The 22055-nt window shown below is 41.9% G+C and overlaps 1 protein-coding gene across 1 annotated transcript; it reads right to left on the bottom strand.

Moving 5' to 3' along the window:
* Positions 1-15695: 15695 nt before the first annotated feature.
* On the bottom strand, positions 15696-20533 carry LOC134284439 (uncharacterized protein K02A2.6-like). The gene is made up of 2 exons (XM_062843278.1): positions 17199-20533; positions 15696-17105 (listed from the first exon to the last, which is right to left on the bottom strand). Exon 1 carries the CDS (start codon positions 20531-20533, stop codon positions 17201-17203), a length of 3333 nt encoding a protein of 1110 aa, XP_062699262.1. The 3' UTR covers positions 15696-17105; positions 17199-17200.
* Positions 20534-22055: the final 1522 nt, after the last annotated feature.

Here is a 22055-nt window from a genome sequence, read left to right as displayed (position 1 = left end):
TAACGTTCTACTTGTAAAAAAGACAAACTGATGAAAAAATTATGTATTTAGAGCAGCAGTTGTAGCGTAAGAGCACTACGCTCTACCACAATAACATAATAATTATCAATCCCAAAATATTACCAAATCCCCTGAAATACCGCTAAACCTCCATGAAACGCCTTTTAATCCCTCTGAAACTAAACTGGGGGCTTTGGTGACTTCCAGAAGTGTTTCAACTTCTGGAAGTCTCAGGAGCCCACAGATTTTTCCGGGAACTCCTTTGAAACGCTTGAAAACTCCACTGTAGCAATAAGTATATGCATCCTAATTAATTTTCCCCAGTAGCTATACTGCTCACCAAATCCTTTTGTTTTATTTTATTTTTCTTAAATATACCATTTATCAAAAATGGTATTGTACGCAAAAATCAAAACAAAGTGAACGAAAGATATCCCACGTCACGGAACATTGCCTCATCAACAACCCAAATCTCAAACCAAGCGTATTACCGAAAAAAAAAGACAAAGATGTGCTCTCGACTAATTGAACCTAACAAGACCTCCTCAAAAAGCTCCCAAATTAAACGATGACGCCTAAAAGAAAGACAAGCCTGGCCTGGTGCTCAACTTTCTCACCGTGCACTACAATTTATCGTCGAAGACGACGCCATTAGGCCCACTTTAGCCAGTGCGACAATTCACCAGCCTCCTGTCACCGCAATACTGCCCCACAGGAAAATAGCGAGCCAACATCTCTGGTTCCCACTTCCAGCCGCCTCGTTGAACACAATAGCGGCGGCTCGGCGGCTTGGTTCCCCATGACAGCGCAAAGTTTGTACACAAACATAATTCCAGGAGCAAAAATCAAAAGCGGCGAAACTTTTTTTCACAACCAAATTTTTTTTTTCACCTTTTAAAATCGTTAGTTTAAGCAAAACATGATTTTTAATTTCGCAATTATTTATTTAAAAATGAAGTCGTAATAGTATCAGCTCGTCTTCGTCACGGGAATAAAGTTTACATAAAATTTATAATTGTTATTGATATGATTCAGCCACAGTCAATAATGGTTCCTGGATTTTGATGCTGACCTCAAAAACATGGCCGCGTGACAGGTGGCTGCAATTCACGAGCTCGTTTTTTTAAACCGCCGTCGACATCGTCATCGTCATGCATTAGCGGTTCGCGCTGACTAAACACTGTCATTAGTCTCCATCCACCTACAACCCCAACGCAACCGTGGTGGTGCGGTGGTGCTGGTGAGAAACAAAGAATAATGCGAAGACAAGTTTATGTCCCTCGTAAAGTAAATTCGGCGTGTAGGTTCACGGAATGCACGATCCCGCAAATTTGCCTTCTGAATGACTGGCGGCTGGCAGGCGACAAGCACAAGCGAAGACGCACCAAAAGCACCTTGAATAGAAAGAGAAAGTGTGACTGTTTTGTTGACCACATCCGTACGAGCAGTGGCAGGGGCTCGGTGGTGTGGCGCCGTGCCAGCTAGCAACAGAGAGACCCACAGACCTCCTCCCACAAGAGTGGAGCCCGCGCCCGCCGCACTCGCCGCACTGCACACGTCTATTATTACGTAGTGTTACAGCATTATCGTAATTTGGTGGCGCAGGCGTTCGTTGTTAGGTGATTTCCATGTTGACTTCTGCCGCGCCGCACGCAGCAACACTTCTATCCAATAAATTGTGGTCTGGGACGCCGTCGCCGATGTTGTCAGTATCCGGTTGAATATGGAGGGACCCGTAGTCTTTGTTACTCCCAAACACAGATCCGTATCGGAGTTTTATGCAAAAGGTTTTGGAATATGAACCAAAGCCAACTCTTATAGAAACCAATGAAAATGGCTGCCAGATACGCAGTCACGTTCATTCGTTTATTAATTTAGCCTTTGCCAGAACACTCGATTCGTGACTGCAGTTCTTCATCCTCGACCGCGTCCGACATTTGCCAGATTTTTCTGCAGCTACCAGCACAATAACTACTAAAATATAACTTTGAAATGATCGCTTTCTACTTACGAGTGATGTATCCTCCTGAACTTAACGTGCCATCGAAGAAGCTTCTCTGCATCTTGAGCTGTCATAGTTTTTGTTGAAAAAAACAACAACAACAATCGAGAGGTTTTAAAACGGGCTTATTGCTACTCTTAATGCAATTTGCAAAACCTGTCCAAGAGTGGTCCACTTAGCCGGAAGATGCTCTTAAAGAGGTTAGCAAGAGGTTTTGATGTATGATTCAGTTTTATTGCAAGTTTTATAAAATTGGTCATGTAGATCTCTTGTAGAGCCGAACAAAACTTAAAATGTTACTTGGGTAAGCACCTGATGCTCGAACACTTCGATTGCTTGCATGTCCTCCTCGAGCATAGTCCAGGTCTTGCGCCTGTACAGAATCAACGGATTATACATGGTGCATTTGGAGCGAGGGTGAATCTTTTTTGACTGCAGGATATAATAGAGCCTACAGTAGGCCTGAGTTCCAATGGTGATGCGCTTTCGTATTTCACTGTTCATGTTGTTTTTGTCGGTAATAAGGGTAATGGGTAAACGAAATCTTCCACACCTCGAAAGTTTCCCCACCTATCGTAACACTGCTGCTGAGACTTTTCCTATCGTTTGCGGTTCCGCCTGCCAGCATGTATTTCGTTTTTGACGTGTTCATCATCAGTACGACCTTTGTCGCTTCACGTTGCAAGCGGCTGAACAGTTCTGTCCTGAGTGTCGCGGACTGACTCAATATGCTCTCTGAGCGGGAGCCAAACATCGGGAGCCAAACATTGAAAATGGAGGTTATGTTAAATCTTGTTGAACCTGTGTGATTGATTGAAGAGTATTGTTATCTAGGTGCTGCGGATATAATCAAAACTGTTGTCACGATATCTCAATTTGCCGCTATCAAGCCGTTGGAAAGCGAGGAGAAGGAAAAACATTGTTTTGAGCCTATTTTAGCCAATTTTGTAACAACTATCCATCAAAATTTCCATCGCAAATGGAAAATAATAAACTTTGAACACGAGAACAAAATTGGAATAACGGTGGATTGGAAAATTGAACGCTCGTGCGTGTTTACAAGCTGTGTGCCGGGAGTGTGTAGGTGTGTGTTAGCTAGCTTGAAAAATAAAACCGTTTCTATCCGCACCATCTAGGTTCTGTCATCTTTTTAAATGATCTACCGTCTACCCCTGTTGGTTTGAACGACACCTCATGCAAACCAACGGGGTTTATTTTTTAATTTGAACTTCTAGTAACCCTGTGAGCATCAAAAACACACTGATGGTAACCCTTTTTGCTGTTTTGTTTTGATTCTGCGTTCCGTTTCACCCCGTTCCATGAGTAGAATGACGTTTGCACCATTTTTAGTTTGAATCATGTGCAGATGAGCGGGGGTCAAATTTAAAAGTGTTCAGATTAGATGCGGTCAAACCAACGGGGGTAGACGGTACGTAGTTTTTATACCGACCATCATCGCTTTGACCAGTCTAGTGAGTTTCCCGGATAAGCCGTTCTCGTCCACGATTTCCCATAGTTCTGTATGGTCGATACAGTCGTATGCCACCTTGGAGTCAATAAATAGGTGGTGCATTGAAACCTGGTAACCACGACGTTTTCGGAAGGTTTGCCACATGGTGAAGATCTGGTCCGTTGTCGAGAGGTTGTCGACGCACCCGGCATTCAGAATTGTGATCGATTGGAAGATCTCATCCCTCCGGGCTGTTCGGTCTCCCAGATCCGTACTTTCAACTGGTGCAGGCAGGATGCCAAATTTTCCGGGCCCATCTTGATAAGGGGCTGTCCATAAACCACGTGGTCATTTTTTGGGACTTTCCAATAGAACCCCCCCCCCCCCCCCGCGTGGTCATTAGTCCATACAATTTTTTTTATTTGTCCATACAAAATGGTCATTGGCCGAATCCCCCCCTTATGACCACGTGGTTTATGGACAGTAGTGTGGGTCATCGGAACCGTTTTCTCAGACCAAAGCTTTTTTGGTTCCGTTTCGGGTCCTGAGTATCTGTGCAAAATTTGAGCACGATCGGTTGCGTCTACACTTTGCGCATTGCAATTCAAAGTTGTATGGGATTTTGTTTGGGAAAACATACTTTTTTGCATTTTAGCCATAATTTCAAAAAGATTGTCTGAAAGTTTTTAACCGATACTGTAAAATGATAGCCTAGAATGTTCTGAAAAACTTTGTTGAAGACCGCAAAGCGATCGGATGCTTGTGAAAATAGTTATAACCAACAAACCGCATCCATGTGTTTATGTTTTAATATGTAAAGGAATAACAATACACAGATAAAAATAATGAGATTTACACGTCATGTAAACTTCATTTTAGTCATGTAAACTTAGTGTTATGAAGATTTACATGATATATCATGTAAATTTGTGTTATATGTCATGTAAACTCTCAGAGTCATGCTGGTTTACATGACATATAATGGAAGATTACATGAAATTTCATGAACTTTACATGATATGTCATGTAAATTTCTGTGATATCCCACGCTCCAATTATGTGCTTCATATGCCACAGAATTTTACACTCTTTTTTCGATCTGTGTAGCAACAAAATCATGCTGTTTCGCCAAGCAATGCCAACGCTATAACTTTTTTTCATGAGCATCAGATCACTTCGCGGTCTTCGACAAAGTTTTCCAGGATATTAGGCTATGTTTTCGCTTTATGGAATACACGGTTTTAGGAACATTCGAGCTTGTTATGTAGTGTATTTTCCCATGTAAAACCCCATACAAACTTCAAACGCGATGCGCAAAACGTAGACATAACCGATCGTGCCCAAATTTTGCATACTTATTTGGGTTCTGAAATGGGATCAAAAAGCTTCACTGATGGGATACCATTGAATTTATCATTTTTCCATATAAACGATGACCCACTCTAATGGACAGCCCCTAAGTTCTGCTCCGATACCATCCCTATCAGCTGCCTTATTATTCTGTTGGATAGCATTCTTAACTTCCCTCAACGTGGGAGTTGTCTCATTATTGCTCCTTCCTGTACTTAAGCGGTCATTTCTTCCTCTGCCTTGGTCCTCCATGTCTGCGCTCTCCACTCCCTTCAAGTGCTCACCGAAGTGTTGCTTCCACCACGTTTCAATCACCTCACGTCCGTCTGTCCGGAGGCTCCCGTCCTTATCCCTGTATATTTTGGCGCGAAACTTATACAGAATGCTTTGAGCTTCTGGTAGAACTTCCGTGTTTCTTTTGAACGACACAGCAGCTCCATTTGTTCAAACTCCACTTTTTCCCGACGGTGTTTTTTCTCCTGGAAGAGACATGTCTGCTGTTTCCGCAATTTTTTATGTCGTTCCACGTTCTGCTGAGTTCCATGCTGCAGCATGACCGCTTTCACTGCTTTCATCTCTTCCAAAATTACACAACACTCCTCGTTGAACCGTTCGTTTCGTTGGCACCATTCCACGTGCTCGGTGGTGTTCTCGGCTGCGTCGTTGATGGCTGCTTTAATTGTACTCCAGTAGTCCTCTAGAATGCTCATTTTGAGTTCATTCTTATCTGATTCTACGCATAAGCTAAGGCGAAATCTGGTTGCTTCCGTCTTTTTAGGCGTAGTTTGACCATCGCCAGGTAGTGGTCAGAGTCGATGTTAGCGCCTGACGTCGATAATGCTGCCGTCCGTTAATCATACAGTGGTCGATTCGCGATTTCGTCTGCTGTGGTGATCTCCAGGTGTAAAGCTTGGTTTCCTGCTCCCAAGTAGAGCGCTCAAGTGAAATTCCTCCTTTTTCCGTAAGTAATTTTAACCTGAGACGAGACCGGACAACTGGCTTCTTATTGTTCTTCTTTTCTTCCAATATATTTGTTGTTTATTTTGATTTCGCTACGATCGTCGTTCGGACTAGTGTTGCCAAACATTTTATGTTGCTTCAAGTTGAAAGTTTTTTTACGATAATTATTATTGTAGGATTTTATTTAACTAATGTGGAATATATGATGAACGGGACATAAATGAGGAGAACCCTTAAATTTTGTCATGAGTTTAAGGGGACGGGCAAAGGGCCTCCGTCGATAACTGCCATAATTTAATTTAGTCCATAGTGTGTTCGCAAATTGCAACTAATGAAGGCTTAGTTTTTAATGATATTTGTAAACATGTATATTTTTTTGTTGAAAACATACTATCAAGAAAACAGTATAAATGGCCAGCATTGAGAAGCTGTAACTCCCTGTGTAACTCTGCTTCCTGGTGAAATATTGAGCCTAAATTTTGACGAGGAACTGCAAATGCCTTCAAAGCTAAATAAAATATTGTGGTCAAAAGTTTCTAATTCAAACAGAAATTACAAAAACAAAAAACAACCCGTTCATAAATCCTTCATTTTGAGTGGGATTAAATTGATAGCATTGAGTAGCACCCTTCTGAGCAGATGAAACAATCTCCGTAACAGCAGTTTTGGCAGCTGAATTTCAAATTTTATTCTCAATAAATTTAACAAATTATTACGAATGATTACATACATTTACCTGCTCAAATTTATGAATAATTAAATATTATATCAAAATGAAAATGTATGCGGCTCGTATTTTCAATCGCTTTTGACAACACTGCACAATGGTCCGAGGACCAACATTAAGTGGAAAAAATTAATAACTCAAAAACCATCCAAGATAGAGTCTTCATGTTTTCTAGACATTTGCTCGTGAGTCCAAGCCGCGTTATATGCAAAAGTGTCCTAAACGCCAAATCTTAAAATACTTCATATTTCAGCACCTAACTTTTTTATTCCAAAAGATATCGAAATAAAATGTTCTGCAAAGTTGAAGAAGGTAAAAGCCCCGACAACTTTCTCGAAGAGCAGTTTTTTCTATCTCTTCAATCTGAGGAGATATAACTTATTGAAGAAATAAAAAGTCCGAAATTGGTTTTTTTGTCATATGTCAAAAACTATCATTTTTTCAAGCCTACTATGTTCAGAGCAATTGTACATATTGCCAAAATACACATTTCGTCAGAAGACATCAAAGCTGTACGATGTTTCTATCAAAAGATATAAGTATTTTTGTACTTTTTTAAGCCAATTTTTCTAGCGTAACATTTGAAAAAGGCGCAAGTGAATCTTTAATTTTCTCCCTCCACCGGATCTAGTATGACAAAAACTGCATTTTAACAAGTTTTGGAGAGGGTGTTTTTTTGTTTTGCGTTTTAAATGTGATTTGACTATGACCGTATTTTAGGCATCAAATTCACGAAAAATGACATCCATAATGTCCGAGTTCAACATCTACTCGTGTTTCAAGATCACTTATCTTAAACATTCGAGTAGCGATGAACCCAATGTTGTCTTTTTTGTTTTGTTTTGTTCCTTTGTGTAAGTGAGCAAAAATATAAAACAAATTCCCTATAGTTTTTCGATTTCTTAATTCATCAGATATATGCATCTGGTGATCGTATGCAAATTTTAAATTGAATTGTGGACCGTCCAGTTTTATATGTTTGACATATATTATGAAAGGCCTTTGATCCTAGGATAGGATGCGACACGTAGTCAGTCAATTTCGTCAACGATCAAAATCAAGTGCTGCCACTTTTCTTTATTCCAAATCTTTAAAACTATTTAACTTTAACGATTTAAGTTTTGATGCATATTTCGCACCGTAAAGCACTATTTGCAATTGCAATAGCGTAACTTGCTACTAAAATTGCTTTCAAACGCAAGCTCTTTCAATTATGATGAAATCTATCAAAAAATCAATTGATTTTGCACCAAATCAATGGTTTTAACCGGTGTCACATTAGGTTGATTTGCTTTTGAATGCTGACATATTTGAGGCGATAAAGCTTGAATAAAAAAATACAATGATTTTAAATATTGGTATCAAATGCTAAACCTACAAACTAGCAACACGGCCAAGCCAACAACAAAGTGATATGATCGCAGCAAACGGATATCAATTTCGACCAATCAGCGACTGGTCTCCGTTTGACAGCAAATTGGTCTCAAATTGACTGACTACGTGTCGCATCCTATCCTAGGATCAAAGGCCTTTCATAATATATGTCAAACATATAAAACTGGACGGTCCACAATTCAATTTAAAATTTGCATACGATCACCAGATGCATATATCTGATGAATTAAGAAATCGAAAAACTATAGGGAATTTGTTTTATATTTTTGCTCACTTACACAAAGGAACAAAACAAAACAAAAAAGACAACATTGGGTTCATCGCTACTCGAATGTTTAAGATAAGTGATCTTGAAACACGAGTAGATGTTGAACTCGGACATTATGGATGTCATTTTTCGTGAATTTGATGCCTAAAATACGGTCATAGTCAAATCACATTTAAAACGCAAAACAAAAAAAACACCCTCTCCAAAATTTGTTAAAATGCAGTTTTTGTCATACTAGATCCGGTGGAGGGAGAAAATTAAAGATTCACTTGCGCCTTTTTCAAATGTTACGCTAGAAAAATTGGCTTAAAAAAGTACAAAAATACTTATATCTTTTGATAGAAACATCGTACAGCTTTGATGTCTTCTGACGAAATGTGTATTTTGGCAATATGTACAATTGCTCTGAACATAGTAGGCTTGAAAAAATGATAGTTTTTGACATATGACAAAAAAACCGATTTCGGACTTTTTATTTCTTCAATAAGTTATATCTCCTCAGATTGAAGAGATAGAAAAAACTGCTCTTCGAAAAAGTTGTCGGGGCTTTTACCTTCTTCAACTTTGTAGAACATTTTATTTCGATATCTTTTGAAATAAAAAAGTTAGGTGCTGAAATATGAAGTATTTTAAGATTTGGCGTTTAGGACACTTTTGCATATAATGCGGCTTGGACTCACGAGCAAATGTCTAGAAGACATGAAGACTCTATCTTGGATGGTTTTTGAGTTATTAATTTTTTCCACTTAATGTTGGTCCTCGGACCATTGTGCACTGCCCACACGCGATCGGGAGCGGTCAGGCGGTAGTTTGGATTTTTTTGCTTTTTTCTAACACCACAAAATCAACCAATCAACAGCTGATCCGTTTTGGCCCCAAATCGAGCTACGTATTGTCACGTCTCGTTTCAGTTTTTGACATTTGTTCAACTGACAGCATTTTTACGAAACGATGCTGTAAGAAGGATGTGAAAGAAAAGGACACCAGGTTGTTTACGATTTGAACTTGAAGAAATTTCGTTCGTTTCCTCAGGAAATGTTATTGATATTGAAATGAACTTTTTTCGCGCGCGTTTGGGAAAATATAACTTTTGGGTGGGCTTCTGGGGAAAATCCAGACTACGAATTCACACTACGGTGGGAGGAATTCTGCTGGGTCTCTACTTCATGGAGTTCTTGGGACAAAGCTTCACAGGGAATTGAATGAAGATCCACGAAGGATTCTTTGTGATGAATCTTCTGGCATTCCGTACGAAGGTTTTTCTTTGAGATTTCGCAGAAAATTCTCTTGAAATTCTTCCAGGTGCTCCACCAGAAAATCCAGCAGGAGTTTACCGAGGATTGTCTTAAAATGTCTGTGAGATTTTCATTAGAAGTTCTACAAAAAATCCCTCCATGAGGGATTTCTGTAATATTTTTTTCGGGGTTCACTCAGATATTTATTCAGAGATTCCCGCAGAAATTCCTTCCGGGATCATTCCAAAAGTTCTTTCTTGGACTTCTACAGGAATGCATTCTAAGATTTCTTCAATAATTCCTCCAAGAATTCCTCCGGAGATTCCTACTCCTCCAGACATTTCTCCAGAAATTCCTCCTGAGATTTCTCCAATAATTCCTCCAAAGATTCCTCCAGAAATTTCTCTGGAGATTCCTGCATGAACTCCTCCGGAGATTTTGAAATTCCTCGGGAAAAACCATCCGGAGATTCCTCCAAAAGATCCTCCTAAAAATCCTCCGGAGGTTTCTTCGGAGATTTCTCCAGAAATTCCTTCCTGAATTCCTCCAGAAATTCCCGCCGGGATTCCTCCGGAGATTCCTCCAGGAGTTCCTCCGAGGATTCCTCCAGAAATTTCTCCCATACTTCTTCCAGGAATTCCTCTGAGGATTCCTCCAGGAATTCCTCCGAGAATTCCTCCAGGAATTCCTCCGAAAATTTCTCCCGGATTATCTCGGCCAATTTTTCCAGGTATTCCTCTGAGGAATTCTTCAAGAATTTTTTTGGGGATTCCTCCGGATTATCTTTGCTGATTTTTCCAGGAACTCTTCCGAAGTTTCCTCCAGGTACTCCTCCGAAGATTCCTCCAGGAATACCTCCGGAGATCCCCCAAAAAATATTCCGGATATTCCTCATTCTTCTCCTCCGGAGATTCCTCCAGAAATACCTCCTTGAAATTTCTCCAATAATTCCTCTAAAGATTCCTCGAGAAATTCCTCCAGAAATTTCTCCCAGAATTCCTCCAGAAATTCCTCCCAGAATTCCTCCAGAAATTCCTCCCGGAATTTCTCCGAAGATTTCTCCAGAAATTCCACCGGAGATTCCTCCAGGAATTCCTCCGGAGATTCATCCAAGAATTCCCCCAAAGATTCCTGCGGCAATTTCTGGACGAATCTCGAGAGAAATTCCTGGAGGAATCTCCGGAGAAATTCCTGGAGGAATCTCCGGTGGAATTCCTGGAGAAATCTTCGGAGGAATTATTGGAGGAATCTCCGGGGGAATTATTGGAAGAATCTTAGAAGGAATTTTTGGAGATTTGCTCCAGAAGATCCTCTGGTAATTGCTCAAGAAATTGCTTCGGGGATTTCTCCGATAAATTTCTCCAGGAATCCATCCGGGGATTCTCGGGGAAATCCTGCAGGAATTCTGGAAGAATTGCACGAGAGTTTCAGAGGAACTCTTGGAAAATTTCCCGAAGAAGTTATGGTGGAATTTTTGGTGAACTTCTGGTGGAATTACCGAGGTAATTCATGATGAGTTCCTGGGAAACTCCTGGGGGAATTTGCTAGAAACTCATTGGGGAATCCAGGGGATTTTCTGCAAGAATTCTCGGGGAACTCCTACATGAATTCACGGGGAACTCTTGCAGAAATTCTCGAAAATCCCCTTGATGAATTCCCGAAGAACTTTTGGAAGAATTTCTGGGGAACTCATGGATATACTCCTTAAGGAATTAACGGGGATTTCCTAGAGGGATTTCCTAGAGGATTCAGGAAAATTTCTGGATGATTTCCTAGGAAATCCTTGGGAGGAATTTTCGGAACACTCGTTAAGGAATTCTCGGGGAACTTGTGGAGGAACTCCCGGAGAACTCCTGGAGGAACTCCCGGGGAACTCTCACGGGAATTTCGGGAGGAATTCCTGATAATCTCCTGGAGGAAGAACTGGATGAATTCCCGTGAACTCCTGGGGGACATTCTGGAGGAATTATCGAGGAACTCCTGATAGAACTCTTTTAGAAATTTTCGAGAACTAACCAGCTTGTTCCTGGAATTAAGAGTTATTTTCATGAGGAACTTAAAAACACTATCTTTCTAAAACTCCCGGAGTCCCGAACTTTTTTTTGAAATCATTAGCTTCTCTTGGACCCATAACTTCTTTGTAGAACTTGAGGAGCTTCGCCGAATTTTTAGTTTTTTTTGTAGTATTTCCCGCTTCCTGCAGAATCTCGGACAATACCCGGACTCCTATAAAATCATAACTTTCTTTTATGAGAATGGAATTCTTGGAATTTCCTTCCGTATTAATTTCTTTATATCTCATGGATTTACCTTTGGATTTTTACTGCACTAATTTTCTCTCTATAACCCCATTATCGTCCCCAAGATCGTTCCACAATTACCACCGATAGAGCGAGACAAATCAAGAGCAATGCTGCAGATTCTCACATAAGTACTTTCTTCTAGGAAACAAACTTATTCACCAAATTGAAGTTGTTTTGAAATTAACCGCAGGAATTCCCCGCTCGCTCATTCCGTTTTGCCGCAGTGACAGAGTTGCGGAATTTTTTTGAGTACATACCACAGTGCTTCCGCATTCCGTTGCACTTCAAACAGATGTTTTATTTTGAGTTCTTCCCTTGCCAAATCTTTAACCCTGCGTACTTTGGGCCTAAGGCCCCTGTGTACTAACAGCTTAATGCACACTGATGTCTTTGGTGCGAAAGAAGAAACGAAAAGAAAGAGAAAATGTCACTTTTACTCACGGAATAACACATCGACATATTATTCCGTACGGAAAATTAACAACATGACTGACAGCATCGCATGACAGTGCCATCTGTTGGCAAATCTTTTTGGCTGCGAATTACTTATCAACTGCGATCGCTAAAGTAATTTTGATTGCAAAAGTTTTACTTGACCATTACTTGTCCTATCCTCTTACACAGTACTTACCAGGTGGAAACTAGCCATAACGATAAAGAAGGTTGTGTTGGAAAAAGTGCTACGTACACTGTGGTGCATAATTGATCGGACAAACGCCGATTTTCATACAAAATGGCCAAGTTTGAGATGCTGTAACTATGGTTTGCTTTGATGGATTGAACTCAATTTTTGACACGGAACTACAAAAATGCTGAATTTTGTGTATACAAAGTATAAAATGTTTTCGTTCACAGGTCTGGGCGTGGCAAGGCGTTGAAAAAATTGCAAAAGTGATCGGACAGCGGTACCCCTTTGATTAACACGCGTGCCGCTGTCCGATCACTTTTGCAATTTTTTCAACGCCTTGCCACGCCCAGACCTGTGAACGAAAACATTTTATACTTTGTATACACAAAATTCAGCATATTTGTAGTTCCGTGTCAAAAATTGAGCTCAATCCATCAAAGCAAACCATAGTTACAGCATCTCAAACTTGGCCATTTTGTATGAAAATCGGCGTTTGTCCGATCAATTATGCACCACAGTGTATGTCCATATTTTGGAGGCGGCGAAATCGATGACTCGTAGGCCATTTTAGCTCGTCAGCTGATGGGTGCTGAAGTTTCGTCGGTCTTGAAGCTATAGGTTTCTAAATAGTTTGTTGGCTCCACCAACAGAACTGCGTAGTCACAATGTCGAAGGTTAATCAGTTTTATTTTCAACCCGATAATTGAATAACTTTGTTCACAGCGGTTCGAACGCGGGCTAACTTCACCCGCCCTTGGTTCAATCATCGGCCGATAGATGTAGTACTCTAAAAAAGATTTCCAGATAGGAGTGAGCTATTGTCATACTTCGTTAACACTTCGTTTCCAAAGTGCTCCTTCCTTACACTTAAAATACTCAGCTTTCGGCTAGAGCAGTTCTTTCCAGGGAGGGTGCAGGCACGTCAAACTCGAACAAACTACGCCTACCTAACATGCATCGAGCGGGCCTTCCCAAACAACACAATGCGATTTCGCGGGCCACCCCCATCGACAAAACAAACCGATTTCCAAGCAGGATTCGACTAGGCTTCTGGTCACGTTGCCAGTCACACTAACACACTCGCAAAAGATGAGCAGTAGGCCTACCTTGCCGCATGCGGGTCCCCTGGTTCTTTCTGCTTCCGACCATTATTGGGTAATTAGTGCGCGTCGTGTCCCACAAAGTCAAGTTAAAGTACGGTTGAACCGTCCTATTGGAAGTGGTGTAGTTTTCTTATTAGTGTTCGATCGTGTCCGGCAAACAAGCTGGCAGAGATCACGCTCCGACGTGCCTGGCGGCCCGTTGGAAGCCATCAGGCCGAGACCCCAATCGCCCAGTGTGAAGAAGTGGCTCGTGAAGTCCATCGGTCGAGAGGCCAGACCGTCTCGGTGCCCAGGAGTCCTGGGCCAGGACTGTCCTCAAACATCAAGCGGGTGACCGCTACCATGAACTGGTTCAAGTGCTATTGGATTGTCCCGAGAATCGCAACTACCCGGTGTCTTGTGACGTTATGCCAATAGCTAATTGAGACAAATAAATCAGCATGTGTATTAAATCATTATGAAGTTAATGAGAGCACATTCCCTAGAAAGGCACGGATAGATCCCCAGGCCCGGATTAAGGCCCAGGGCCGAAGTGGATGAGGAGGAGTGCCCTGGGAGGTACAAATACGATGAGCAAAAAAAAAAATTCTTTGATTTGAATAGTAGGTACTTGAGCAAAATAAAAAAAATAATGTTGGCAAAAATGGATTTTGTGGGGGCCGGGGGCCTTAACCCACCGCCCCCTCCCTTACATCTGGCCCTGTTAGTCCCCAGCTTAGCTTTTGCTTCCGCCTTTGCCGAACTCGAAAGGAGTCTTCAAGCCTTGTATGTATCATTTTTTATCCCATTTACAGATAAATCAGCTCGGGGAAAATCAAGATCGTGGATAAGTCCATATCGGCAAGTATACGGGTGCTCCCAAGGCCTTGGGAGGGTGCTTCCAAGGGTGCTCCTGATGAATTTGAGAGAACTGCAGTTCCACGTATCAACTTGTGAAGATTGTGTTGATCACACGATGGTATGTCGATTTCATTTGAGTCTCTATTAAATCGACATGATTTGGATTTGGAAAAAAAAAAAAGATTTTAGTACGTTTAATCATTCGGGCTGTTCTTGTTTGCCGATCAAAGGGTGTTTTTTTTTTCCTCCCCTGTTGGGGAAATTAAGCCACTGCGTCCAATAGGCTGAACTATTGTGGCATGTCCCGTTTTGATATTCAAAGGGTGGATACAGAGGCATCTTAGGTGTCCTCAGGCGGTTCCAGGGAGTTCCAGGAAACGAGGCTTTCAGAGCACCTTAAGAAGTTTCAGATGGTTCAAGGGGGTCTCGGGGATTTCAAGGGTTTTAAGAGTGTTCCAGGGAAATTGTACGGGGTTTAATGGGTGTCGGGTGAAGCCATTTCGTCGGCCGTTTCAATAATCACACCACTTGCACGAACTTGCAAACGCGTCCACTATCAAGAACGTTATTCTCGAAACTGACTCTTCCGTCTCTAGCCTAAGCACCCGCAACCGGTCTTTCCTCAGGCGTGAGAAGAAAGTGCGAAAGAGAGCGAGCGAGACAGAGTGTGCCTTGACAGGTTGGTGATCGATGTCGATGAAGGAAAGTCTATCACGTAAAGGTGTCATGATCTGCCTTAGACTGGTTTGGATAAAATCAACAGTATCAACCAGAATGCCTATTTTTATTGAAACATTGGATAATCAGTTCAATGTTGGCTTTATGATAACATATTATTAAATTTTATTTATATTACCTACATCTTCTCTCACCCCTACTCTTGAATTATTCAAATCTGTAACATAAATGCAATAAATGTAAAATAAAGTTATTACAAATTGGAGCATTACTTTATTGCGGATTTTCAGAACAAAAAACAAATCCCTTCTGCGGAAGCCATTGAATTCTAATGTATAGTGGTTACTGCTTGCCTGTACGTACACGTTGCATTACTACTTGAGTTACTGGTGGAAAATATTGAACAAAAATCAGCTGTTCCTGGCAATATCAAACGACTGTATTTTCAACCAGTAGATTTTCATTAGCGTTCGTGACCCCGCACTGTGAGAACTCAATATTTATAATGATACTAGCTGTACCCGGCAAACTTTGTCTTGCCTACTGCGTTTTTTGACGTTTCAAGTCTCTAGCCAAGCCCATAAGTCCCCGTTCAAAATGTATGAAAATCCGATTTTCAAAAACTCTCAATTTTCCGTGTTTTTTCATAAACCTTCCTTGGGTGAAAACTAACAGAACAAAACTTGAACGACCAAAATCGGACCATCCGTTCGCAAGTTATGTGCGGTCCCACGTATGCCACTGCATTTTTATATATAGATATAGATATAGAATATAGATAGATAGATAGATAGATAGATAGATTAACATCTAAGCCGATCTTGGTGTGTAGAATTAAGATAATTTTTATTTAATCCATTCGTTCACCCTTTACAGCAGCCGTACTCAACCCAACTTTGCCATTAAAGTAAATTGTAGTCACTGCCAGCATGACTGACAGCATGAATTTTTCATTTACATTTATTTTGTTACTATTTGTCACATTTGTCATTTGTCCTTGCATTTGTCAGCTGTTTTTGTTTTTTAGTACACTTTTTTTTTCACATCTATGGTATTATCGAACGTTTGCTGTACCAGGATTCCGTTCTCAGTAGTCGAACAAAGAAATGTGAAGTACTAGAATGACAATTATGTTTTTTACATTTTGAACGCTCCTTTTTTCATTTTTGGTTTGTGCTCATTTGCTCGAAACGTAAAGATGGCTGCGCGGAATCATCGGTGGAAGCAATATTGCAATTATTTCTCAGCTGAAAATCTGGAGCCGAAAAAAATGTAAGTTATAAATGTTCTTTGACAATAAATTCAAGCGTTTTTTTACATTTTACTATGCCCAAATTGTAGGTGGAATCCAATGAAAAAGAGCGCATTATATGCGATGAATGCATTGCCAGTATACCAGGAAAATAAAATAGTTTCAGCGGTGGCCCATCGACTGAACGCCTGTGATGGAGGAATGGTGGATCGATGGCGGGTTAAGTTGCGACGTCATAAGCGGACGGCTACGGTTTTCGGGAGAACTCCCGTAAAAGAGAACGCAATCAATTTTGTGTTATTCCGCCAGACCGAACCTGCATCCGGCAAGTTGAACGCAAGGATAGAATGGGCTTGCACGCCCGAATTCCGGATGTCGCATTACCGAAGATGCAGGCTGAAGCAGCTGAACGATGTACCGAGACCTCCGATACCGTCCATGGGAAAGGGAAACATGCCATCACCCACTCATTCAATGCCGGGACCGATGCACTTACGAGGAGCCTCAGAATCAAGTTGGGAACGTCGACCTCATCGGCCCGGTTTTTTTTTTTGAACATTTACCTACTTCATTTATTTTTTTTTAATACCTACATTACCTTGAATTTTAGGTGAGCTGCCATGGGAAGACGTTTCCTGATTTATGGTAAATAAAGAAATCACTTTGTGCGAATGAGTTCAAAGTTTATTTCTCCCACCTATCATACATTTTACCGCTACTTCCATCGATGGTAAAATTGGCAAAATCCTCCTACAAAGGTTCTCTGTGATGAATTTATCGTTGCCAGACGGTGGATGTTTGATATTTCAAATGAACAACAGCTACTCAGGTGAGTTATTGAAGAATGATTATACTAATACCATATTCGAATTTGCACATTTTCGACACGAAAGCAGATGCACGTTGAACGCAACCTGTGCCAAATTTTGGAGAAATAAGTTAAAATTATTTTATTATTTTTTTTTGGACATTTACTTGAAATTATCATTACATCGCTAGCAACTCACCGTTACTGGTAAATGCGGTACATGAACATATCCTTCAACCTCTCTGGCCTACGAATGGTACGTTTTGGCCGTTGTTCCGGCTTTTCCGCATTCGAAACTAGTTCCGTCACGCCCTCAGTCGATTTGTCTTCATCCTGCGTTGGAAAAGGAACTGCGTCCTTTGGAAGTTCATCGTCGTCGTCTGCTTCGCCGGTTATTGGTAATCGTTTAAAATCTTGAACATTGCGAGTGTACTGTACTCCTCTGTCGCTTCGGACCACCACCTTTGCACCGTCCCTAGACAAGACAGTATAGTGCTCGGTGCTGAACACTGGATCGGTCTTGTTCTTCTTGGGCACCGCCATCAATACTACATCTCCCACCGCGATATCAGATGGTCTTGCTCCACGACGAGTATCAGCATAGATTTTGCTTTGGAATTTCGTTGTTGAATCTCTTTCGCGAACTTCTTCCCGGTCGACTTTATCCTGCCTGGTGTTCCATAGGGCTGGGAACGATCCTCGATATTTCCAGCCGACTAATAGTTCGAACGGTGTGATGCAGAGCCTTGCGTGTGGTTTTAGGGTATTGTGCACGTGTACGTATTCCTGAAGCCCCTTTTTCCAGCTGGTACCCTCTAGTTTCGCTGCCGTCAACGCTTTCAATATGCCCTGGTTCTGCCGTTCTACCATTCCGTTAGTCTGGGGGCACAATGGAATGGACTTCCTAACAGTCACGCCTCTTGTTTCCCAAAATTCAACAAACTCGCTGCTTTGGAAGGGTGGGCCGTTGTCACTTTGTAATACAAGTGGAAGCCCCCAAGTAAAGAAGATCTTCTGCAGTGCCTCGTTAGTTGTTTTAGCATCAATATGTCTCATCTCTACTACAGAGATGAAGCGAGAATAAGTGTCGACCAGGACCATAAATTCTCCATATCCACAGCCAGTGATAGTGAGGAAATCCACCTGGAGAACCTCCCACGGTCCTTCCGGAAGCTGGCGACTTGATAGAGGGATGGGTGGATTCTTTTTCGAAATGGAGACACATGTCACGCAATTCTTTACGAACTCTTCAACGTCGGCACTTAGTCCTGGCCACCAAAAATAGTCGCGAAGAATTCTTTTCATAGCCGGGCATCCCAAGTGTCCTTGATGGGCTTCTGTTAGTGCCAGTGTTCGAAGTTTTCGGGGTAGCACAACTTTGTCCTCTTTGAATACAAGGGGACCCAAACTGCTCAAATCCTTTGCTTGTGCCGCATAACGGGAATGTTGTTTTGGCCAAACACCTGACTTCATTGAGGTTTGAACATCCAACAACTCCTCATCACCTTCGGATTCCAGTTGTATATCCTTCCACGTCATTTTCATACCTCCAATGTCCAACGCATAGAGCAAATTATGTTCGTCCTCTTCTTCGAATGGTTCATCGATTTGAGCTTTCGATATTAGGCGAGATAAAGCATCTGCCACATTAAGATGACCCGGGACCCTTTTCATTGTAAAGTCATAAGACTGCAAACGCAGTGCCCAAGATTCTGCTCTAGATACGGCCCGTTTAGTTGTTTTCAATCCTTCTCCGAAAATGAATTCGTTCGCTTCGGAGTCAGTCCGGATCACAAACGTTTTTCCGGTCAAGTAAAAAGTGAATCTTTCGACACCCCAAACTATGGCGAGCGCCTCTTTCTGGGTTTGAGGATATCTTCGTTCCGTGTCGGTCAACGCCTTCGAGGCACAAGAAATTATTCGCGGTATTCCTTCTTTACTATACTGGACCAGAACAGCGCCTAGTCCTATCGGCGATGCGTCAACAAAAAGTTCCGTGTCATCATGAATGTCGAAATATCCTAATTTCGAAATAGTGGTGAGTGCCTTTTCTCTCATGAATTCAAATTCCTGTTCCAGTTCTGCATCCCAGTAGAATGTTTCTGATTTGGCTAGCTCTCTAAGCTTTTCAGTCTTATCAGCTCTGCCTGGAATGAACCTCTCTGCAAAGTTCATCAGTCCTAGGAAACTCTTAACCTCTAACTGGGTCTCCGGTCTACGGAATTCCCGTATCGCTTTCAGCTTCTCTTCTTCTACCCGAATTCCATCATCACCTACTTGAAATCCAAGGAATTTCACGGACTGTGCTCCAAAGATACATTTCTCCTCATTGATGCTAACGTTGTGTTCGCGAAGTCGTTCCATAACGGCTCGGAGATTTTCGTCATGCTCTTCTTTAGTATCTCCAAATACCAAGACATCATCAAGATAATTGCGAACGCCCTTACAACCTGCCAGTACCACTGTTTCCATGATTTCCTGGAACGTGTCTGGTGCATTTGTTAGTCCGAATGGCAACCTCTTAAAGCGGTACATCCCGTCTCCGGCAAAAAAATTCGTCAAATGCCGGGAATTCTCGTCGAGCTCAACATGGAAGAACGCGCTCGTCAAGTCTAAGGTTGAGAACCATTTTCGTCCAGGAAGATCCGTCATGATGGACTCTAATGTTGGCATTTTGAACGGAGTACGAATAATTGCCTTATTTGGTCCCCTTAAATCTACCACTAACCGGATGTCATGCTTCCCCTTGGGGACCACTAGCAACGATGAACAATAGGACTTGTCCATGGACTCGGTAACGCGTTCGATTATCCCTGATTCTAACAACTCATTCAAACGACGGACAGTCTCGGATCTGAACGATGGCGGAATACTGGTAAAAATTCTCCTGGATGGTGCCATGTTTTTGTCATAGTTGAGAATTACTGGAGCCACATTGAACTTGGGAAACTCTGTGTTAGTGGAAAGCGAGAGAATTTCTCCTGGGAAACTTGAATGTTGCCCAGTCTGTATCGGAACGTCGAGACCAATTTGCAAAACGCTGTATCGGATAGCTGTACTGCGACCCAATAACGCTCGTGCGTTTTCTACCACATAGAACTTTTCCATTGCTCTGGGGCGATCATTGCTTATGAAAAGTTCTGCCACGAACGTTGCATGTACCTCAATTTCTTGATCCATCGCGTAAGCTTTTAGTGGCCTGTCTGTACCGTCTTCAACACTCAACATACCAGGTCTAGCTTCAACGTTGTTCATTAGGCTCCGGAATATGTCACCACTTACGGTGTTCACATCCGCGCCGGAATCAATTAGGAATTGAACCTCTACTCCAGCTACACGTCCCACAACCATTCCGTTGCTACTGATGTTGCAAGCAAATCTTCCAAAGCACCAAATGGATGGATCACATTCATTCTCAGTTCTTTCTGTGTCTATATTTCCACCTACTCGACATTTGATCGGAGCTTCCACCGTTCGATGTGAATCCAAATTATCCTGGAACCCATATAGAATGAAAAATACATACAGGGACATCAATTTAACTAGAAATAACAGTTTGTTTATTCCAAATCGAATTCATTTTCATATCTAAGAGCAGAACAAATTTAAATGGTCAAATGAATGTGACCGTTAACAAATAAAAAATCACTTCGTAACCACGAATATAGTGATATCAACACAAACAAGATTAAGAAAATTATGCCGGTGTCGGCACACTTACGGTTTCGTCAGATCCATCATCCTCGTCCTTCTTGACCACCGCAATTTTCTTCACATGTGTTGGGTCCTCTTCCACGTCACTGTTGCGGCGTTTGATCTGCTTCAGCAATGGTTTCTGATGACACGCTCGTTCGATATGGCCCTTTTTCTGGCAATTACGACAGACTTTCTCGATCGCATGACACGAGGAAGGTTGATGTTGTCTGCTCAAACAGCGCCAGCACTCAGTACGAGACGTTGCACTCCTGATAAATTCGCGGCGACTGGATCCTCTTCCCCGTCGACCGCCGGTTCCGTTTCCGAAAAATCTTGGCTGTTGATTCTGTTGATAACTTGATGGTCCGAAGCGGTGGTTTACCGATTGCGAACCTCTCTGTTCCCCGTAGGCGACAGCTGCAATCTTTGCCTGCGCGGGTCCGTGACTTTTAGCAAATATTTCTTCGTTCAAGTTCTCCATCTCGATAGCCCGTACCTTCTCAAGCAGATCAACTAGGGTTCCGCGCTTTCTCAGGATCTTTCTTCCCGCATCGCGTACCTGCCGGTTGAGAGCGTGACACTGAATTGTATCAGCCACCTGCTCTGCAACGTTGGCATCACCGAAATCACAGAGCTTGGCAGCCGAGATAACCCGCTTCACGTACTTTACATCCGACTCTCCTGGTTTTTGAGCCAACGATCGTAGTTTCTGTCGCTGCATAAACATGTAATCGCGGGAACCATAGAATGTGCTTAGACGATGAACCGCATTTGAATACGGATTAACAACGATATCCGGAGATTCCGCGTTCGACACCGTACTTTCCAGAACGTCCAGTAGCTTATGTCCAGCCTTGATGCGGAAGATATTTATCTTCGTTGTCTCGTCAGTAACGCCGGCCAGCTGCATAGACGCCTCCAGCGTTTGTTTCCATTGTTCATAAGACTTGCGATCGATTTCTTCTTCTCCCTCGATCGGTTTACATTCCGGCACCTGTAGAGAAGCGAATGACAAGTTGCTCATCGATGACATAATCATCGAGTGTTGGCCATTTTGAGAACTGTCATCTCGCATCGTAGAATGCATACGAACGAAACTACCATCTTCCATGGATTGTTCAAGTAATTTGTTATTGGCCCTGGCTTTTTTCAATTTGATCATCAGGGACGCATTACGTTTCCTTTCTTCGTCCAACTCCTTCAGCAACACAGTTGGGTCCTTTGCCGTTTGCCTCGTCATTTTTCTATAAAAAAAGATTTGAACGTATCCTTAGGTAAAATTGATCATCATTTACAATTTACTACTATGGTATCATCCTTGAATCAATATTTATTTAAATTTAGTATTACTCAACTGTTC

Source organism: Aedes albopictus, unplaced genomic scaffold (genome assembly GCF_035046485.1).
Source record: "Aedes albopictus strain Foshan unplaced genomic scaffold, AalbF5 HiC_scaffold_13, whole genome shotgun sequence".
Lineage (NCBI taxonomy): Eukaryota > Metazoa > Arthropoda > Insecta > Diptera > Culicidae > Aedes > Aedes albopictus.
Note: the sequence above shows the minus strand (reverse complement) of the source record. Positions and strands in the feature narration are given on the sequence as shown.

What these genes read in the sequence shown, in the direction of transcription:
- LOC134284439 (XM_062843278.1), bottom strand. Translation starts at nt 20,533, where the DNA reads ATGTCCCTGTATGTATTTTTCATTCTATATGGGTTCCAGGATAATTTG.